At 39.4% G+C, this 15732-nt stretch overlaps 1 protein-coding gene, 2 non-coding genes and 1 pseudogene across 3 annotated transcripts; all 4 read right to left on the reverse strand.

The window, feature by feature from the left end:
* Nucleotides 1-991: 991 nt before the first annotated feature.
* On the reverse strand, nt 992-4066 carry LOC143431799 (uncharacterized). The gene has a single exon (XM_076908737.1). The coding sequence runs from the start codon at nt 4064-4066 to the stop codon at nt 992-994; it is 3075 nt and encodes a 1024-aa protein (XP_076764852.1).
* A 2606-nt stretch (nt 4067-6672) lies between these two features.
* Nucleotides 6673-6791, reverse strand: LOC143431994 (5S ribosomal RNA). The gene has a single exon (XR_013102840.1). It is a non-coding gene; the product is annotated as a 5S ribosomal RNA (ribosomal RNA).
* Nucleotides 6792-7115: 324 nt separating this feature from the next.
* LOC143431939 (5S ribosomal RNA) lies at nt 7116-7234 on the reverse strand. The gene has a single exon (XR_013102787.1). It is a non-coding gene; the product is annotated as a 5S ribosomal RNA (ribosomal RNA).
* Nucleotides 7235-7558: 324 nt separating this feature from the next.
* On the reverse strand, nt 7559-7677 carry LOC143432032 (5S ribosomal RNA; annotated as a pseudogene).
* Nucleotides 7678-15732: the final 8055 nt, after the last annotated feature.

A 15732-nucleotide genomic window follows, 5' to 3' on the forward strand; every position in this document is an offset into this window, starting at 1 on the left:
TGTTCGTGGTGCGTTGTCTCCTTGTTGCGCGCACTTGTGACGTTCTCCTGGTTTCGAGTGGATCACGGCAGGACGCGAATCCTTTTCAGTCGGGTACAAGACGAAGCGATGGAATAAAATTAGTGCGCCAATGCTGGCGAGCTTCTTTGTCGTGGACGCAGCGAACGCTTGTAACACCTTTTCGCCCTTCGATACCGAAAACAGAGGAAATCGCAGAGAAAATAATTCTCTGAACGGACAAAAAGGTAATGAGAGGCAAGAAAAAAAGGGTGTAAGCCAACAACACGTGGAGTTCCCAAGCGGTCACCCATCTAAGTACTATCCACGCCCAACGCATCTTAACTTCGGTGATCAGACGAGAACCGCTGAGTTATGCGTTTTTTTTTTTTTTTTTTTTTTGTAACGAGCGTTTATTGTGCCAATAACAAAATACAATATATATACAACGAGGTACAATAAACTACAAAACGCACAAAGAGTTAACTAGTATGGTGTAGGAACTTGATTCATGGCTCTAGTATAGAGCGCGCGTGATCAGTCTTAATTTCTATTTTTGTATTGCACTTAATGCTAATGTTAATAGTATAAAAGCTATTGGAGCTTATGCATTAGTTTTTCTTACTTATATTCGTAAATGTGTGGCACGTCAGCAAAACGAATTATTTCTAGGGCGTTGGTAAGGAGGTGGTGAGGGTATGTACTTTTTGTTTGCTTACATAGTATTCTTATATGTCTAATTAAATGTATAATTATAATTGGACGTTATATATAAGTGTAATGGTGAATACGACTAGTAATCGTTAACAATGTATATACAATTATTTACATTTCTATATTAAACTTAGCAAGTTAAGTGTAGAATAAGATTGGTTTTCTTATGATGCTAGTTTTTAATCATTGATTTAGATGTATTGCACTCTCGTGATTGCTTTTGGTCTATTGCATTCTCTTTTGGTTAGTGGTTGGTATATTGCAATTAAACTATATGACATTATAACCACCAATATTTCTTTGTGTTTTTTCTGTGATTATCCTTGAGATCGTATTTAGTGAGTTTATGTAAGAATCGCATATCGGAAGTAACTTGGGCACAGTTCTTGTTATACTTGATTCTTTTATCTGTCATCTTTCTTGCGTAGTGGTATATTATTGGAATATTATTGCTGTTTTGGATGAGTTCAAGGTTATCTAGGTAAAGGAATGCCTGTGGAGGTATGTAACCGGAGTTCATAGCTGTTTCAAAGTATAGTGGGTTAGGGTATGTAGAGCTGTAGATTAAACTATTTGATTTGATGTTTCTTGTACTTGCCCAGTGGTTTCTTATGAGTCTTAATATAAATAAATCTATTCTAATTAATTTTGCGTGTTCGTAGAGTATGTCGTTTCTAATCATTTTTTTATAGTTCGTTTTCGGACATCTGTACATGTTTAAGCAAGCTCTGATGCATTTGCGTTCAAATATTCGCAATTTTTCCATTAGGGACGCGTTAACGTTGAACCAAATTGGGCACGCGTAAGTGAGGATGGATCTGATGAACAGTTTGTAGCAGGAAAGTTTAACCGATTTATCTAGGTTTTTGGAATAGAAGAGTTGTCTACTTCCGAGAAATGATTTTTGCGCTTTTTCTATTTGGGATTCGATGTGTTCCTTAAAGTTTAGATTATAGTCCAAGTGGATTCCTAGGTAACGAACCGTTCGTTTGTGGGGTATCTTTATGTCGGGGTTTGTCCTGTCAGTTATTTGGAATTTTTTGGAATTTTGGCAGACATCGCTATTAGCACCTGAGTTTTTTGATATGGGGGGTCTGAATAGAATAGTTTCGCATTTGTTAATGTTGATTTTTAATTTCCAATTGCTAAGGTAGATCTGTATTTTATGGAATAACTCTTGCATTAGATTTTTTAGGATTGATGGTTTCGGATTTTGGAGATATATTACTAGGTCGTCTGCAAAGGCGATACCTCTTTTGTTATTTTCTGAGTTTATGCCAAACATTTGTAGGAGGTCGCTTAAATAGATATTAAAGAGGATGGGTGAATTAACTGTCCCTTGTTGGAGGCCATTATTGACTGAGAAACGCTTGGTCGATGTACTTTGTTTGTCAGATACAAAGAATTTCTTTCCGTGTGTCATATCCCAAATTATTTTTATTAAGTGATGGGGAAATTTCTTTTTTGCTAGTTTGTAAAAGAGTCCATCCAGCCAGACCGTATCGAAAGCTTTTTCCAAGTCTATTAGTAGAGCTGCCACACAGTCTCCTGCGTTTCGTGCCCAGCAAATGTCGGCCGTGAATTTTGAGATTGCATGTATTGTACTATGTTGGAATCGGAATCCAAACTGCGTTTCCGGGATGATATTGTGTAGGCTGCAAAACTGGGCTATTGAGTCATTTACTACTGTTTCGAATACCTTGCTGATATTAGGTAAGAGGCTGATAGGTCTATAGTTAATTGGATCGCTTCCATCTTTTCCTTTCTTTTTAATAGCGATTACCTTCGCGGTTTTCCAGGCTCGTGGGAAGTATGCAATGTTGAGGCAATTGTTAAATAATATGGTGTAGTGGTTTATGTATCGGAGAGGGAGGTTTTTGAGGACTATGTTCGGTATGCTATCAAAGCTTGCGGACTTTTTACTATTTAGGTTTTTGAATGTATTTTTTAATTTATGAGTGTTGGTAAAGAAGTTTAGTGGAGTGGAGTCCTTGTCGGGCTGGTCTGCTGTATTAGTGGATGTAAATGTACATAATGTGGAATTGTTCTCTCTGTCGCGTGATAAGTCTTGTTCAATTTTCCTTGCTTCGTGATTTACAATTGAAGAAAATGGTTTGGAGCCCATACTATCGTTTTGTGTGTGTATAGATTCGAAGTGTGTGCCTAGAATGTTTAATAGATCCTCGTGATTTGTGATTATAAGGTTGTTGTGTGAATCTAGTGTAAGGTTATTTCGGTCTATGTTAGCTTTCGATATTAGATTGGAGTTATTTGGGGTGATTTTGAGGGATTCTAAGGAGTTGGATTCTTTTTTGCGAAATATTTGGTTAATGGTTGGAAAACAGTTCCTAGGATTTTTTAGAGATATGTTGGCGATTTTGTTCTTCCAGTGGGTGTTTACTGATTCGTGAAAGGCTTTTTTAATTTCGTGTTTGATTTCTTTTAGTAATGTTTTCAGGATTGTTAGGAGGTTATCGTTTTGTGGAGAGTAATTTTGGATTCTGGACAAGTTGTTTATCTGTGTAATTAGGGAGCTTTTTTGTTTACGGAGTTTTTTAATCTTTGGCGTGATGTATTTTTCAGTTGAGTTGTAATGTGTTTGGATAAGAGGTGTAGAGTGTTCTATTGCATTTACTATTAGAGAATTGAGCCGAGCTAATTGGGTATCTATTTCGGTTATCGAGATATTCGTGTTGTTTGGGATGTTAGTATTATCGTTATCTGAAAGGAATTTGTGAAATTTGTTCCAGTTGGTGTGATTGAAGTTGTATCTTATTGGAAGGGATGTTTCTTCAATTATTAAGTGTTCCAGTGTGCTTATAGAGATTTCCATTATAGAGCCTCTGTGATCACTGTCGTAGTCGAAGGATCTTAGAGTGTTACTTCCAGAGAGGTTGAGGAACTGGATTCTGTTATCTGCAATGCAGAGGTCTATAAAGGCCCCGCTTTTGGGAAAGGTGGGCAGTTTGGGTCTCCGTACCGATAGTCTGAATTTTATTTGATCTTCCGTGATCCATCTTTGCAATGAGGTGCCTCTATCGTTATTGGTTGGGTTACCCCAGTCTGTGTGTTTAGCATTTAAGTCTCCTGCTAACAAATAGTAATGATTTGGCTTGTGTAGTTGTAGAGTATTGAATAATGTTTTCAATTCGGGTGTAATGACTGCTTTGTTGGTGCTGGTTGCATATGCTGAGATTATGAATAATTTAAGTGTTTTTTGTAGTTTAATTTCTATAGCTATATATTCGAAGTGGGAACTGCTTGGGACACTGACGGGCTGGATAGACTTAAATTTTATGTTTTTCTTTATTAATATGCCTGTGCCACCGCCTTGTTTAGAGTTAACCCTGTCCATTCTTATTATATTGTAATCTTGGAAATTAACGATGTGTTTGGGATTTAGTTTTGTTTCTGACAGGAGCGTTATGTCTGGTGAATATTTGTTTAAGCATTCTAATAGTGTATGCCTTCGTTCGTTTGAAATGATAGAGTTTACATTAATCTGAATAATTTTTAATGTTTTTAAATATAAATTTGTGTTGTTGTTTTGTCTTCCTGGGTTCGCCATTTTTAATTCGCGAGGTCTATTCCTAGTGTTTCGGAGATTATGTTAATTTTTATCGAGTTTTGTTCTACACATTTTGTAATGTTGGATAGATGATTGGTTAAGGAGTTGGAGATGATTTCTTTGATTTGTTCTATTAGTGATGTATTTGTGGGAGTTTTGTCAGTTTCTGGTTCTTTTATTTCTGCGTGTGTGGCTTTTTTATCTTTAGATGTTATCGCGCTGTAAGAGATGAGCGGGTTAACGAAGCTATTTATTTTCTGTAATTTTTTCTCTTTCTCTATTTTTTGTTGTGTTATTTTATCCGTTATTTTTTGTTTTATTTCCTTGATCTTCGGACAACCTCTATAGGATGCTGGATGTCCGTAACTTTTGCAGTTTACGCAGAAGGGGCGTATTTCTGCACCTTCTTCCATGGAATTTAAGGAAACGGAGAGGGGGCATTCTCCCGGGTTATGCTGGACGTTACACTTTACGCATCTATATTGTAGATTACAATTTACTGCCACGTGTCCGATACGTTGGCATCGCTTGCATTGTAATCTGTCCCTTCTGATTATTTTCTCCCAGGAGATGATGGAGTGTAGGAGGGTTTTTATTTGTTTCAAATTTTCAGTATTGCTATCCGCCGAAAGTTGAATAAGGTAGATAGGCAGATTCCGTCCTTCCATTAGCGATTTACGAGTGTGAAATTTCCGTGCCGATAGAAATTTAACATTTTCGATTTTTTGCTTAACTAGCTCTTCAAGGACGATTTCAGGCTCGAAATCCCCTTCTAGATTTTTTAGCAATATAGATTTCAGTTTTTCATACTTAGGGGTGTATGAAAAATATTCTATATTATTTTCCTTCAAGATTTCGCGTGCCCTTTGGTAGTTGAGGCTATTGTCGACGTATAATAAGTGCTTACTATTATTTACTCTTTTAATATAAAAATCCTTAATACAACTCGCGAGCGCATTAATGGTTTGTTTACTCGTGTTGTTGTATACTATTATTGGGGGTGGCTTGTTTTTTGGAGGTGGTTGGTACTGTTGTGGGGGGGTTACCTCGGTTGCGACTCTTGGTCGTTTGCTGCTATCGTTGCTGTCCTTCTCGTTCGTTTTGTTCGGGTTGACGGGCTTCGTTTTGCACTGTACAGGGTTTACCTGTTTCGTGTCGTTTTTTTCGATCTTCCTTTTGGACGAAACTTTTGTCCATGGGCCTTCATTTTCCACCGGCCGGTTAGGGTCCGTGGTGCGGTTGGGCTGAAGGATCTTAGTACCTGCGACGTTTGGTTGTGGGGTTTTTCCTTCCAGGGCCGTAGCTGATCCTGTTGTTTGGACGATTCTGGCTTTTCTTTCTTCCTCGAGTTGTTTCGATAAATTCTCAATCGTCTTGTTGAGATTGTTTATCATTTTTAGCAGGTCGTCATAGCTTGGCTTGCCGACTTCCATTGGCGCTGGGTTGGTTTGAGTGGATGGATTACTCCCATCCATAGCAGCTTCTGCTTGCTCTTTTTCCATTTTTTTGCTCTTTTTGTTTACACTTGTAGATCCCGTGGCGGAATCTAACTTTTTTGGTTTGAGTTTACCCTTTGAATTTAGCTTCATTAGGGTGGAAATATTAATATTCTGTTTGTTTAGAAGGTTTCTACGTTTGATAAAAGTGATCAGTTCGTTTATATTTTCACTTGACCAAGGAATATTCTGGTCGATTGTTTTTGCACATCGGTTATTCTCGATTTTGCATTGTTCTTCATTTGCTGACTGGGGAGGGAGGGCCCGCTTGGGGCTCTCCTCTTCGCTTTTCGTGGCTATAGTTGATGGTTTTGATTGATGATGCTTACACTGTATACTGTTTACTGCTGACTACTATTTAATTTTTCAATTTTGTTGTATCACTTTAATACACAACACTTCACCGTTGCCGCATTTGTTCAATGCGTATTGCAATGATTATTGAGATTTTTTGAAGTAACTCACTGTCTCTACGCTTTCTGAGCAGGTAGCGGTGCTACGCAGTTAGGGTACGTCCGACACCTCCGAAAGTCAAGGGTCGACTGCTGAGTTATGCGTGGTATGATCGTTGACGAAGGTGAAGCAACGGATGTTGCTTTTGTTATGTAAAGTTGCCAACGTGTTGTTCGTGGCGCGTTGTCTCCTTGTTGCGCGCACTTGTGACGTTCTCCTGGTTTCGAGTGGATCACGGCAGGACGCGAATCCTTTTCAGTCGGGTACAAGACGAAGCGATGGAATAAAATTAGTGCGCCAATGCTGGCGAGCCTCTTTGTCGTGGACGCAGCGAACGCTTCCAACACCTTTTCGCCCTTCGATACCGAAAACAGAGGCAATCGCAGAGAAAATAATTCTCAGAACGGACAAAAAGGTAATAAGAGGCAAGAAAAAAAAGGTGTAAGCCAACAACACGTGGAGTTCCCAAGCGGTCACCCATCTAAGTACTATCCACGCCCAACGCATCTTAACTTCGGTGATCGGACGAGAAGCGGTGAGTTATGCGTGGTATGATCGTTGACGAAGGTGAAGCAACGGATGTTGCTTTTGTTATGTAAAGTTGCCAACGTGTTGTTCGTGGCGCGTTGTCTCCTTGTTGCGCGCACTTGTGACGTTCTCCTGGTTTCGAGTGGATCACGGCAGGACGCGAATCCTTTTCAGTCGGGTACAAGACGAAGCGATGGAATAAAATTAGTGCGCCAATGCTGGCGAGCCTCTTTGTCGTGGACGCAGCGAACGCTTCTAACACCTTTTCGCCCTTTGATACCGAAAACAGAGGAAATCGCAGAGAAAATAATTCTCAGAACGGACAAAATGGTAATAAGAGGCAAGAAAAAAAAGGTGTAAGCCAACAACACGTGGAGTTCCCAAGCGGTCACCCATCTAAGTACTATCCACGCCCAACGCATCTTAACTTCGGTGATCGGACGAGAACCGGTGAGTTATGCGTGGTATGATCGTTGACGAAGGTGAAGCAACGGATGTTGCTTTTGTTGTGTAAAGTTGCCAACGTGTTGTTCGTGGTGCGTTGTCTCCTTGATGCGCGCACTTGTGACGTTCTCCTGGTTTCGAGTGGATCACGGCAGGACGCGAATCCTTTTCAGTCGGGTACAAGACGAAGCGATGAAATAAAATTAGTGCACCAATGCTGACGTTCCTCTTTGTCGTGGACGCAGCGAACGCTTGTAACACCTTTTCGCCCTTCGATACCGAAAACAGAGAAAATCGCAGAGAAAATAATTCTCAGAACGGACAAAAAGATAATAAGAGGCAAGGAAAAAAAGGTGTAAGCCAACAACACGTGGAGTTCCCAAGCGGTCACCCATCTAAGTACTATCCACGCCCAACGCATCTTAACTTCGGTGATCGGACGAGAACCGGTGAGTTATGCGTTTTTTTTTTTTTTTTGTAATAATGCGTTTATTGTGCCAAAATTAACAGTATTTACAATGAGTACAATAAACAGAAACGCACAACAGTTCCCTATCTATAACTTACAACTAGATTAATGGCTTTGTTGGTCTAAAGCACTCGTAATCTGATCGGTAACTTGGGATTTGGTAATTGCACTTAATGCCGCTTATTTTCTATCTGTTGGTTGTGACCTGTTTGGTAAGGGTTTCTTGGGATTTTGTTTTTTGTAGATTCCAGCACGGGAGTCGTACAAAAGGTCGATTACATATGTTTTTGTGTAGAGCTGTGTGTTAATTGAGATTAGCCGAGGTAGACTAATGAGATGGTCCTTTTATTGGAGCCACTAATATTTTTTAGTGTTGCATCTGTGTTTGTTTTTCGTGTCGTAACTTGTGAGTCTGCTTACGAACCGTAAATCTTTGTGCGTGTGAGGAATGTTTTTGTCGTATTTTATTGATTTGTCGCTGATTTTTCTGTTGTAATGGTATATTAGGGGTAGGTTGTTTCTGTTTTTTATTAGTTCTAAGCTGTCCAGATGTATAAATGCCTGTGGTGGGGATAGTCCTGTAAGTATAATTCTATCGTAGTAAAGTGGATTTGGATAGGTGGAGCTGTATATAAGGCTGTTCTCTGTAATGAGTGGGATGTTTGCCCAGTGATTTCTGATTAGTCTGATTATAAAGATGTCTATTCTTCCAATTTTTGCATGTTCGTATAGAGTTTTGTTGTTTATGTATTTGGTATAGTTTGTTTTAGCCGATCGGTACATGTTTAAGCACGCTCTTAGGCATCTTCTCTCGAATTTTCTAAGTTTTTCCGCGGTGTTTGCGTTTATGTTAAACCAGATCGGGCTTGCGTATGTTAATATGGGGCGAATCAGCAGTTTGTAACAGAGGATTTTGACTGTCTTATCTAATTCCTTTGCATAGAATAGTCTTCTGTTAGCTATGAAGGCTTTTTGTGCCTTATTGATTTGGATTTCGATGTGTTTGTTAAAGTTTAGGCTAAAATCTATATGTGTGCCTAAGTATTTAACAATTTGTTTGTGTGGGTTGTTTGTGTCGTGTAGATGAAAATGTTTTGAGTGTGCTCGGACTGCGTGGTTTGCGTTGGATGTTCTTGAGATGTATGGTCGGAATAAGATTGTTTCGCATTTTTGTGTGTTTACTTTGAGTTTCCAGGTTCTTAAGTAGTTTTATATTTTGTCGAATAGGGTTTGGAGAGTGTTTTTTATTGTTGCCGGGCTGTTGCCTTGTGTGTAAATTACTAAATCGTCCGCGAAGGCTATTGCTTTTTTGTTGTGTGTTGTGTTTAATCCGAACATTAGGAGCAAGTCACTGGTGTAAATGTTGAAAAGTAGGGGTGAGTTTACTGTCCCTTGTTGTAATCCGTTCGTCACTGTGAATGTTGTTGTCGATGTGTGATGTCCGTCCGTTACTATGAATTTTTTGTCATGGGTCATTTCCCATAGGATTTTTATCATGTGTCTAGGGAAGTTTTTTTTAATTAATTTGTAGAAAAGTCCGTCTAACCAGATGGTGTCGAAGGCTTTCTCCATGTCTATTAAGACTGCTCCTAAGCATTCGTCTTTGTTTCTCGCCCAGCAGATGTTATCTATGAATTTGGTGATTGCGTGTATTGTGCTGTGTTTGTGTTTGAATCCGAATTGATGTTCCGGTATAATGTCGTTTTTCCTACAGTGATGGGTTAATGATTCGTTTACGATGATTTCAAATATTTTACTAATGTTGGGTAAGAGTGAGATTGGCCTGTAACTTGACGGATTGCTTTCGTCTTTATTTTTCTTTTTTATCGGAATCGTTTTTGCTATTTTCCAATCCTGTGGGAAATGTGAATTGTTTAGGCAATTATTGAAAAGTATTGTATAGTGTCTTGTATAATTGTGTGGTAGGTTTTTAAGTGCTATGTTTGGTATTTGGTCGAAGCTAGATGATTTCTTGTTGTTTAGCTTTTTTAGTATGGTCTGTAGTTTTCTGAATGTTGTGAAAAAGTTGGGTGTTGTTTGTTTTTCTTCTGGGTCGTCGGCGGTGTTGGAGTTTGAGAAAGTGCATATTGTGTTTTTTTTTGTCGAGTCGTTATTTATTTCTTCTTTGAATTGCGTGATTTTTGTGTTTATGATGTTGTTTAGTTGTTCCACTCCCATTTCGTTGTTTTGTGAATGTACTGCCTCGAAGTGTAGTCCTAGTATGTTTAGTTTTAGTGTTGCGTCTGTGATGGTTGTGTCCGGGTTGGTTGACGTAGGTAGAGTTTTGTGGTTATTGTTAACTTTGTTGAGAATTTCTGGATTGCAGTGTGCTATTTTTAGGTGTTCTATTGATGTTGCGTCTTTTCTTCTGAATATTGAGTTAATTGTTTTGAATGGGCTGTTACTTTTGTTGTTTTTTAGTGTTATGCTTCTGATTTTATTTTTCCAGAATGTGCTGACAGAGTTGTGGAATGCAATTCTTATTCGTTTTTTTATTTCTTTCAATTGTGTTGTTAATGCCGTTATAGTTTGTGCTTTGTTTGGTGTATAGTCTGGATTTTTTTTAAATTGTGTATTTTTGTGATGGTGCGACTTTTTACTTTCCGTAAGTATTTAATTTCCTCTGTGACGTATTTGTCGGTAGTGCTTATGTTTGAGTTTATTTTGGGGGATGCGTGCTCTAGGGCTTTGGTTATACTATTGTTTATTAGATGAAGCTGTATATCTATTTCGTTGTTTGATATGTTTTTGTTGTTCGGTATGTTTGTGTTGTCGTTTTCGGTGAGGTATTTTTTGTATTTAAGCCAGTCTGTTTTGTATAGGTTTATTCTTGGTTTTTGTTCTTCTGTATCTATTTGTAGGTTGTTTGAATTGTCTAGCCTTGTGTCAGCTAGGCATAGGTCTATATATGATCCTGTTTTTGGGAATGATGGTTTGTCTGTTCTGTATAGTGTGACACGGTGTTTCATTTTGTTGTTGTGGACCCATCTGTGTAAGTTTCTTCCTCTGTTATCGGTTGTGGTGTTGCCCCATTCGGTGTGTTTTGCATTTAGATCGCCTGCTAGTATGTAGTAGTATTTTAAGCTTAGTAGGTTTAGTGTGTGGAAAAGGTGATCCAGTTCGGGTGTGAATTCTGTGTTGCCTGTGCTAGAGACGTATGTAGCTATTATGTACAGTTTGTAGTTACGTTGTAGGGTTATTTTGATTTGGGTGGATTCGAAATGGGAGCTTGGTGATATGTTTGTTATTTGTATTTCTCTGTATTTTAGTGGTCGTTTGATTATGATGGCGGTGCCTCCCCCCTGTTTTGAGTTCGGCCTGTCTGTGCGTATTATGTTGTAATTTTTTATGTGGAATGAGTGTCTATGGTTTAATTTGGTTTCTGCTAGTAGTGCTATGTCTGGTTTGTGTTTGTATAGGAATTCTTGTAGTGATGCTCTTTTGTCGTTTGATATTAAGGAGTTTACGTTTATCTGTATTATTTTTAGTGAGTCTTGTAATTTTTTGTTATTTTGCTTGTCAGTTGTGTGAGTGTTCTGATTCATTTGTGGGTTAGGAAATCTAATCCCAGTGCCTCCGCGATTAGGTTGATTTTGTTCGAGTTTTGTTCGATGTTGTTTGTGATATGTGTTATTTGTTGTTTGATCGTGTCTTCTATGGTGTTTCTGATTTCCTGTAGTATGCGGGTTCATTCCGATTTTGTTGCCGTGGTTGTGCTTGTTTGTTGTTGTGTTATGTTCTGAGTTTGATTGTTTTTGGATAGGATCGCGCTGTAGGAGATCGTAGGGTTTGTGTATTTATTTATTTGTTGGAACTTCTTTTCCTTGTCTACTTTAGTTTTCGTTATTTTCTTGTCGATTTTTTGTTTTATCTCTTTTATCTTTGGGCACCCTCTGTATGATGCCGGGTGGCCGAAGTTTTTGCATATTACGCAGTAAGGTTTGTTATCGGGGTTTTCTTTGTTGGTGTGGTTTTTGGCGGCAAGTGGGCACTCCCCTGATGAGTGGGGGGTGTCGCACTTCACGCACCTGTATTTTAGGTTGCAGTTTGCTGCTGCATGGCCGATGCGTTGGCATCGTTTGCATTGCAGCCTATCTGTCTTTATTATTTTTTCCCATGTGATCAGGGAGTGTAGAAGGACTTTGATGTTTCTAAGTTCTTCTACTTTGCTGTCTGGGGTGACTTGGGTTATGTATATGGGGAGTGAGTTGTTTAATTGTTTTGATCTTTGTGTTTGAAATTTTTTCGCTGTCAGGAATTTAATGTTAGGGGGGTTTATGTTTTGCAGTTCCTTTAGGACGTGATCCTGCTCGTATCCGCCCTCGAGGTTTTTCAGTAGGATTGTGATTCTTTTGTTTTGTTTAGGTGTGTAAGTGAAGTATTCAATATTGTTTTCTGTTAGTGTTTCTAGTATGATATAATTTTCAATTTTGTTTGTTTGAATTATGTGTTTTTGGTTATTTATTTTTTTAATGTAAACATCTTTTGTGTGTTTCTGTAGTGTGTTGATCGTGTACTTACACTCTACGTTAAAAACTATAATTGGTGGAGGTTTGCTTGGGTTTTTCGCTGACGTCGCGGTCAGTTCTTCCTCGGTGACCCTCGGTCTTTTCGGGGCGGCCATGGGTCCTCTTTGAGGGGTGGTTGCCTTGTCGTCTTGCTTGCTCGTACCTGATTGTCCTTTTTCGTAAGGTCCGCTATTTTCTGGTTTTTCTTTTGTATGTGACTTTAGCCCATACCTGGTCCTCCATTTGCTTTGACACGTGTACTGCAGGTTCTGTGCAATCCATGCCTTCTTGAGTTTTTGTAGCGTTTTCTTCTTGGTTCTCAATTCCGGCCCTGTCTTGTCTGTCTGCTCGCGAGAGCTTTATTTTTCTTTTTTTCTGTTTCCAGCTCATTTTTTAGTTCTTCAATTTTTCGTTGTAGGATTTCTATAACTTCCATGAGGTGTTTGTCGTCTGATTCCTTATTTTTTGTGGTGTTTGTTGTATTTGGCTTATGGTGGGTTTCTTTGACTTCCCCTACTGCGTTTTTTTCCATTCGGGAGATTTTCTTTGTTCCTTTTTCCTGGTTATCAGGTTCGGTGCCGGATTTTGTTTTTTATTTGTAGAGTCCAATATTGTTTTGTCGGTGGATATTTCCGCACGCTCTTTTAATTTGAAAAGGATTTTATTTAACTTCCTTTCTTCCATTGTGGATTTTGGTTTGTTTTCTGCGGTTTTATATAATTTTATTTCGCTCGCCTCCCCAGGCTGCGGGGTTCTGTGGCATGGGGCCGGTTTTTCATACGAGGATGACGTTGCCGTCTTTAATTTGTGGTGATGCTTTTTTCTTTCTTTTTTTTTCACCGTCACAGTTTTTTCACTTGCTAGGTGTTCGAGGTTTTATATTTATAATTTGATTTTTAATTTACTAGATCACTATCGGCACCGCCACCGACACTTGTTGATCACTTTGTAGAACCACTGTGGATATAACCGCTGTTTAGGGGGTCGTAGACACGTCCGCTCCGTACGGAGGTCACTGAAGGAGTGTCTTCGGTGAGTTATGCGTGGTATGATTTGACATTTGACATTTGACATTTGTTTATTTTGTTTTCTTAGATGATTACACAGTATACAATATTTCATCGCTACAATGTTTCTTACTTTTTATTGTCGCGTTCTCTATCCGGAGATATCTGGCGCTTACATCGGCAGTGCAACTTTTCAGGTCTTATAAGTACGTGTTGTAGGTATTGATGTGTGTGTCTAGGAAAAATTTTTAACAATTTTTAAAAACCTGGTTACATGTCGATTTTGTTTTTGTTGGGGGGAGGGGGGTTGTGTGTTAGTGGTGTTAGTGGGGCTTATTCTATGTTAGTGCTGTTAGTTTTATTTTATTTTACAGGCTATGTACAGACTATTTACAGTATATTTACATTTGTGTATTTTCATGGTTTTGTGTAGGTATTTGCCTTCCCCTGATTGTTGGTGTTAGTTTCGTCTTGTTGTGGTATGGGTTGTTGTTAGTGTTTTTTAGGCCCCCACTGGGTTTTTATACATGTTTTGACATTTTTTAGTGTCGGGTTGCTGTGGTATTTAAGCTTCTCACTTAGGTTTTTGGTTGTGTTTGATATGGAGGTGTCTATTGTTGGTATATTGAGGAGACGGTGTAGTTTGCTGGTTTTGGTTCTGCGGGGTGCGTTTGTAGCTACTCTTAGACACTTGTTTTGTGTTGTTTGTAGCTTTTTGATGTGTGAGTAGGCTGCTGTTTGCCATACCGTGGAAGCGTACGTCATCTTTGGTCGTATAAGTGTTGTGTAGAGGATAATTTTGAGTTTAACGGGGAGAGCTGGTGATTTGAGAAGGTTATAGTATCGGGCGAGGGTTGCTGTTGCTTTTTTGTTTGTTGTTGCTATGTGATGTTTCCATGTTAGTTTACTGTCGATGTGGATTCCGAGATATTTGACTGTTTTTTGGAGCTGTATTGAGGTGTTTTAGATTTTAATGTGGGTTGGTGTTTTTCGTTTGTAGGTTACGAGCATTGCTTCTGTCTTTTCCGTGTTTGTACTAAGTTTCCATTTGTGTAGCCGACTTACTATTAAGTTCGCGGCGTTTTGGCACCTGGCCAGTGCCTTGTGGGGGGAAGAGCTGGCGGAGTACAAGGCAATGTCGTCCGTGAATCCTGCAATATTTGTATGTTTTGGTAGGTTGTGGAAGATGTGAGCAGTGTACAGGTTGAAGAGAGTTGGAGAGAGTACTGACCCTTGTGGAACTCCTGCCTCTATCGTGTGTGTTAAGGATTTTTCGTGGCCGATCGTTACTGCAATGCTTCGGTTTGTGAGAAAAGAGTGGAGCAGTTTAGTTAGAGGTTCCGGTATTTTGTTTTCTATTAGTTGGTGCGTTAGTATTTCGATCCAGATTGAGTCGAAGGCTTTCTCGGTGTCGAGTAGGATTATTGCAGTTGTGTTTTTCAGCGACATTTGCGTTTTTATGTCGCTTGTGTCTGGCAGTAGTTGGTGGGTGGTTGTATGATTGTGTCTGAATCCATATTGGGTGGCGGGTATGGTGTTTTGTTTCTCAAGGAGTATGTTGAGTCAGGATAGGATGATTTTTTCGGCTACCTTGGAGAGGGACGGGAGTAGACTGATGGGTCGGTAGCTCGATGGGAGGGAGGGGTTTTTGTTTGGTTTTGGAATGGGAATTATTGTAGCGTGTTTCCAAGTATTGGGGAAGAAGTTGTGTGTGAGGGTGGCATTGATTATGTAGGTCAGTCTGACTATTGCTTTTTGAGGTAGGTTTTTAAGCAGGATATTGTGGATGTTATCGTGTCCTGGCGCTTTATTGTTTTTTAGCTTCTTTATTACGTTCCGGATCTCTGTGGGTGATGTTGCTTTGATACGGTGTGTAGAGGGGGATTGGGTCTGTGAGTATCGTTTAGTAGTTTGCTGGTACGTGCATTTATTTGAGCTGTAAAGGATTGGTTGCCATTGTTACGTGCAGTTTGATGGATTTTTGCGTAACGTATTGCTAGTGTTTCTGCTTTGTCTCTGTTGGTATACGCTGTGGTGTTACTGGTAATTAATGGGGGCTTTTGGTGGGGGTTCGGTTCGTTAAAGAATTTGGCTATTTTCCAGAATTTTTCGTTTATGTTTAATGAGCGGAGCTTGTTTCCCATTATAGGTTTCTCCATTGCGTTAGTTGGTGATGTACGTGTTTAGTGAGTGCGTTGTATATAGTTTTGAGGGCTGGTTTTTGATGTCTTTGCCAGAGTGTTCGGGCCTTGTTTTTAATTCGAATGGCGTGAATTATGTGTGTGTGTGTGTGTGGGGGGGGGGGGGGGGTAGAGTTTGTGTGCGTAGTTTGTGGCGTTTGTGTAGGATAGTTTGCGTCGCTGCCTGTGTGATGATTTTATTGAAGGAGACTATTTCGGGATCGATGTCTTCGGCAGAGTATATAGTGGGTTTCGCGTTTGGAATTAAGTCGTTCATTGTTTTTCTGAATTTTTTCCAGTTTGCTGCTTTGAATTGTGGTCTATTATGTTGGGGATTTAGTGGAGGGGACGGCCTGGAAGGTCGTAGA

The sequence above is a fragment of the Xylocopa sonorina genome, unplaced genomic scaffold, assembly GCF_050948175.1.
Source record: "Xylocopa sonorina isolate GNS202 unplaced genomic scaffold, iyXylSono1_principal scaffold0014, whole genome shotgun sequence".
Classification (NCBI taxonomy): Eukaryota; Metazoa; Arthropoda; class Insecta; order Hymenoptera; family Apidae; genus Xylocopa; species Xylocopa sonorina.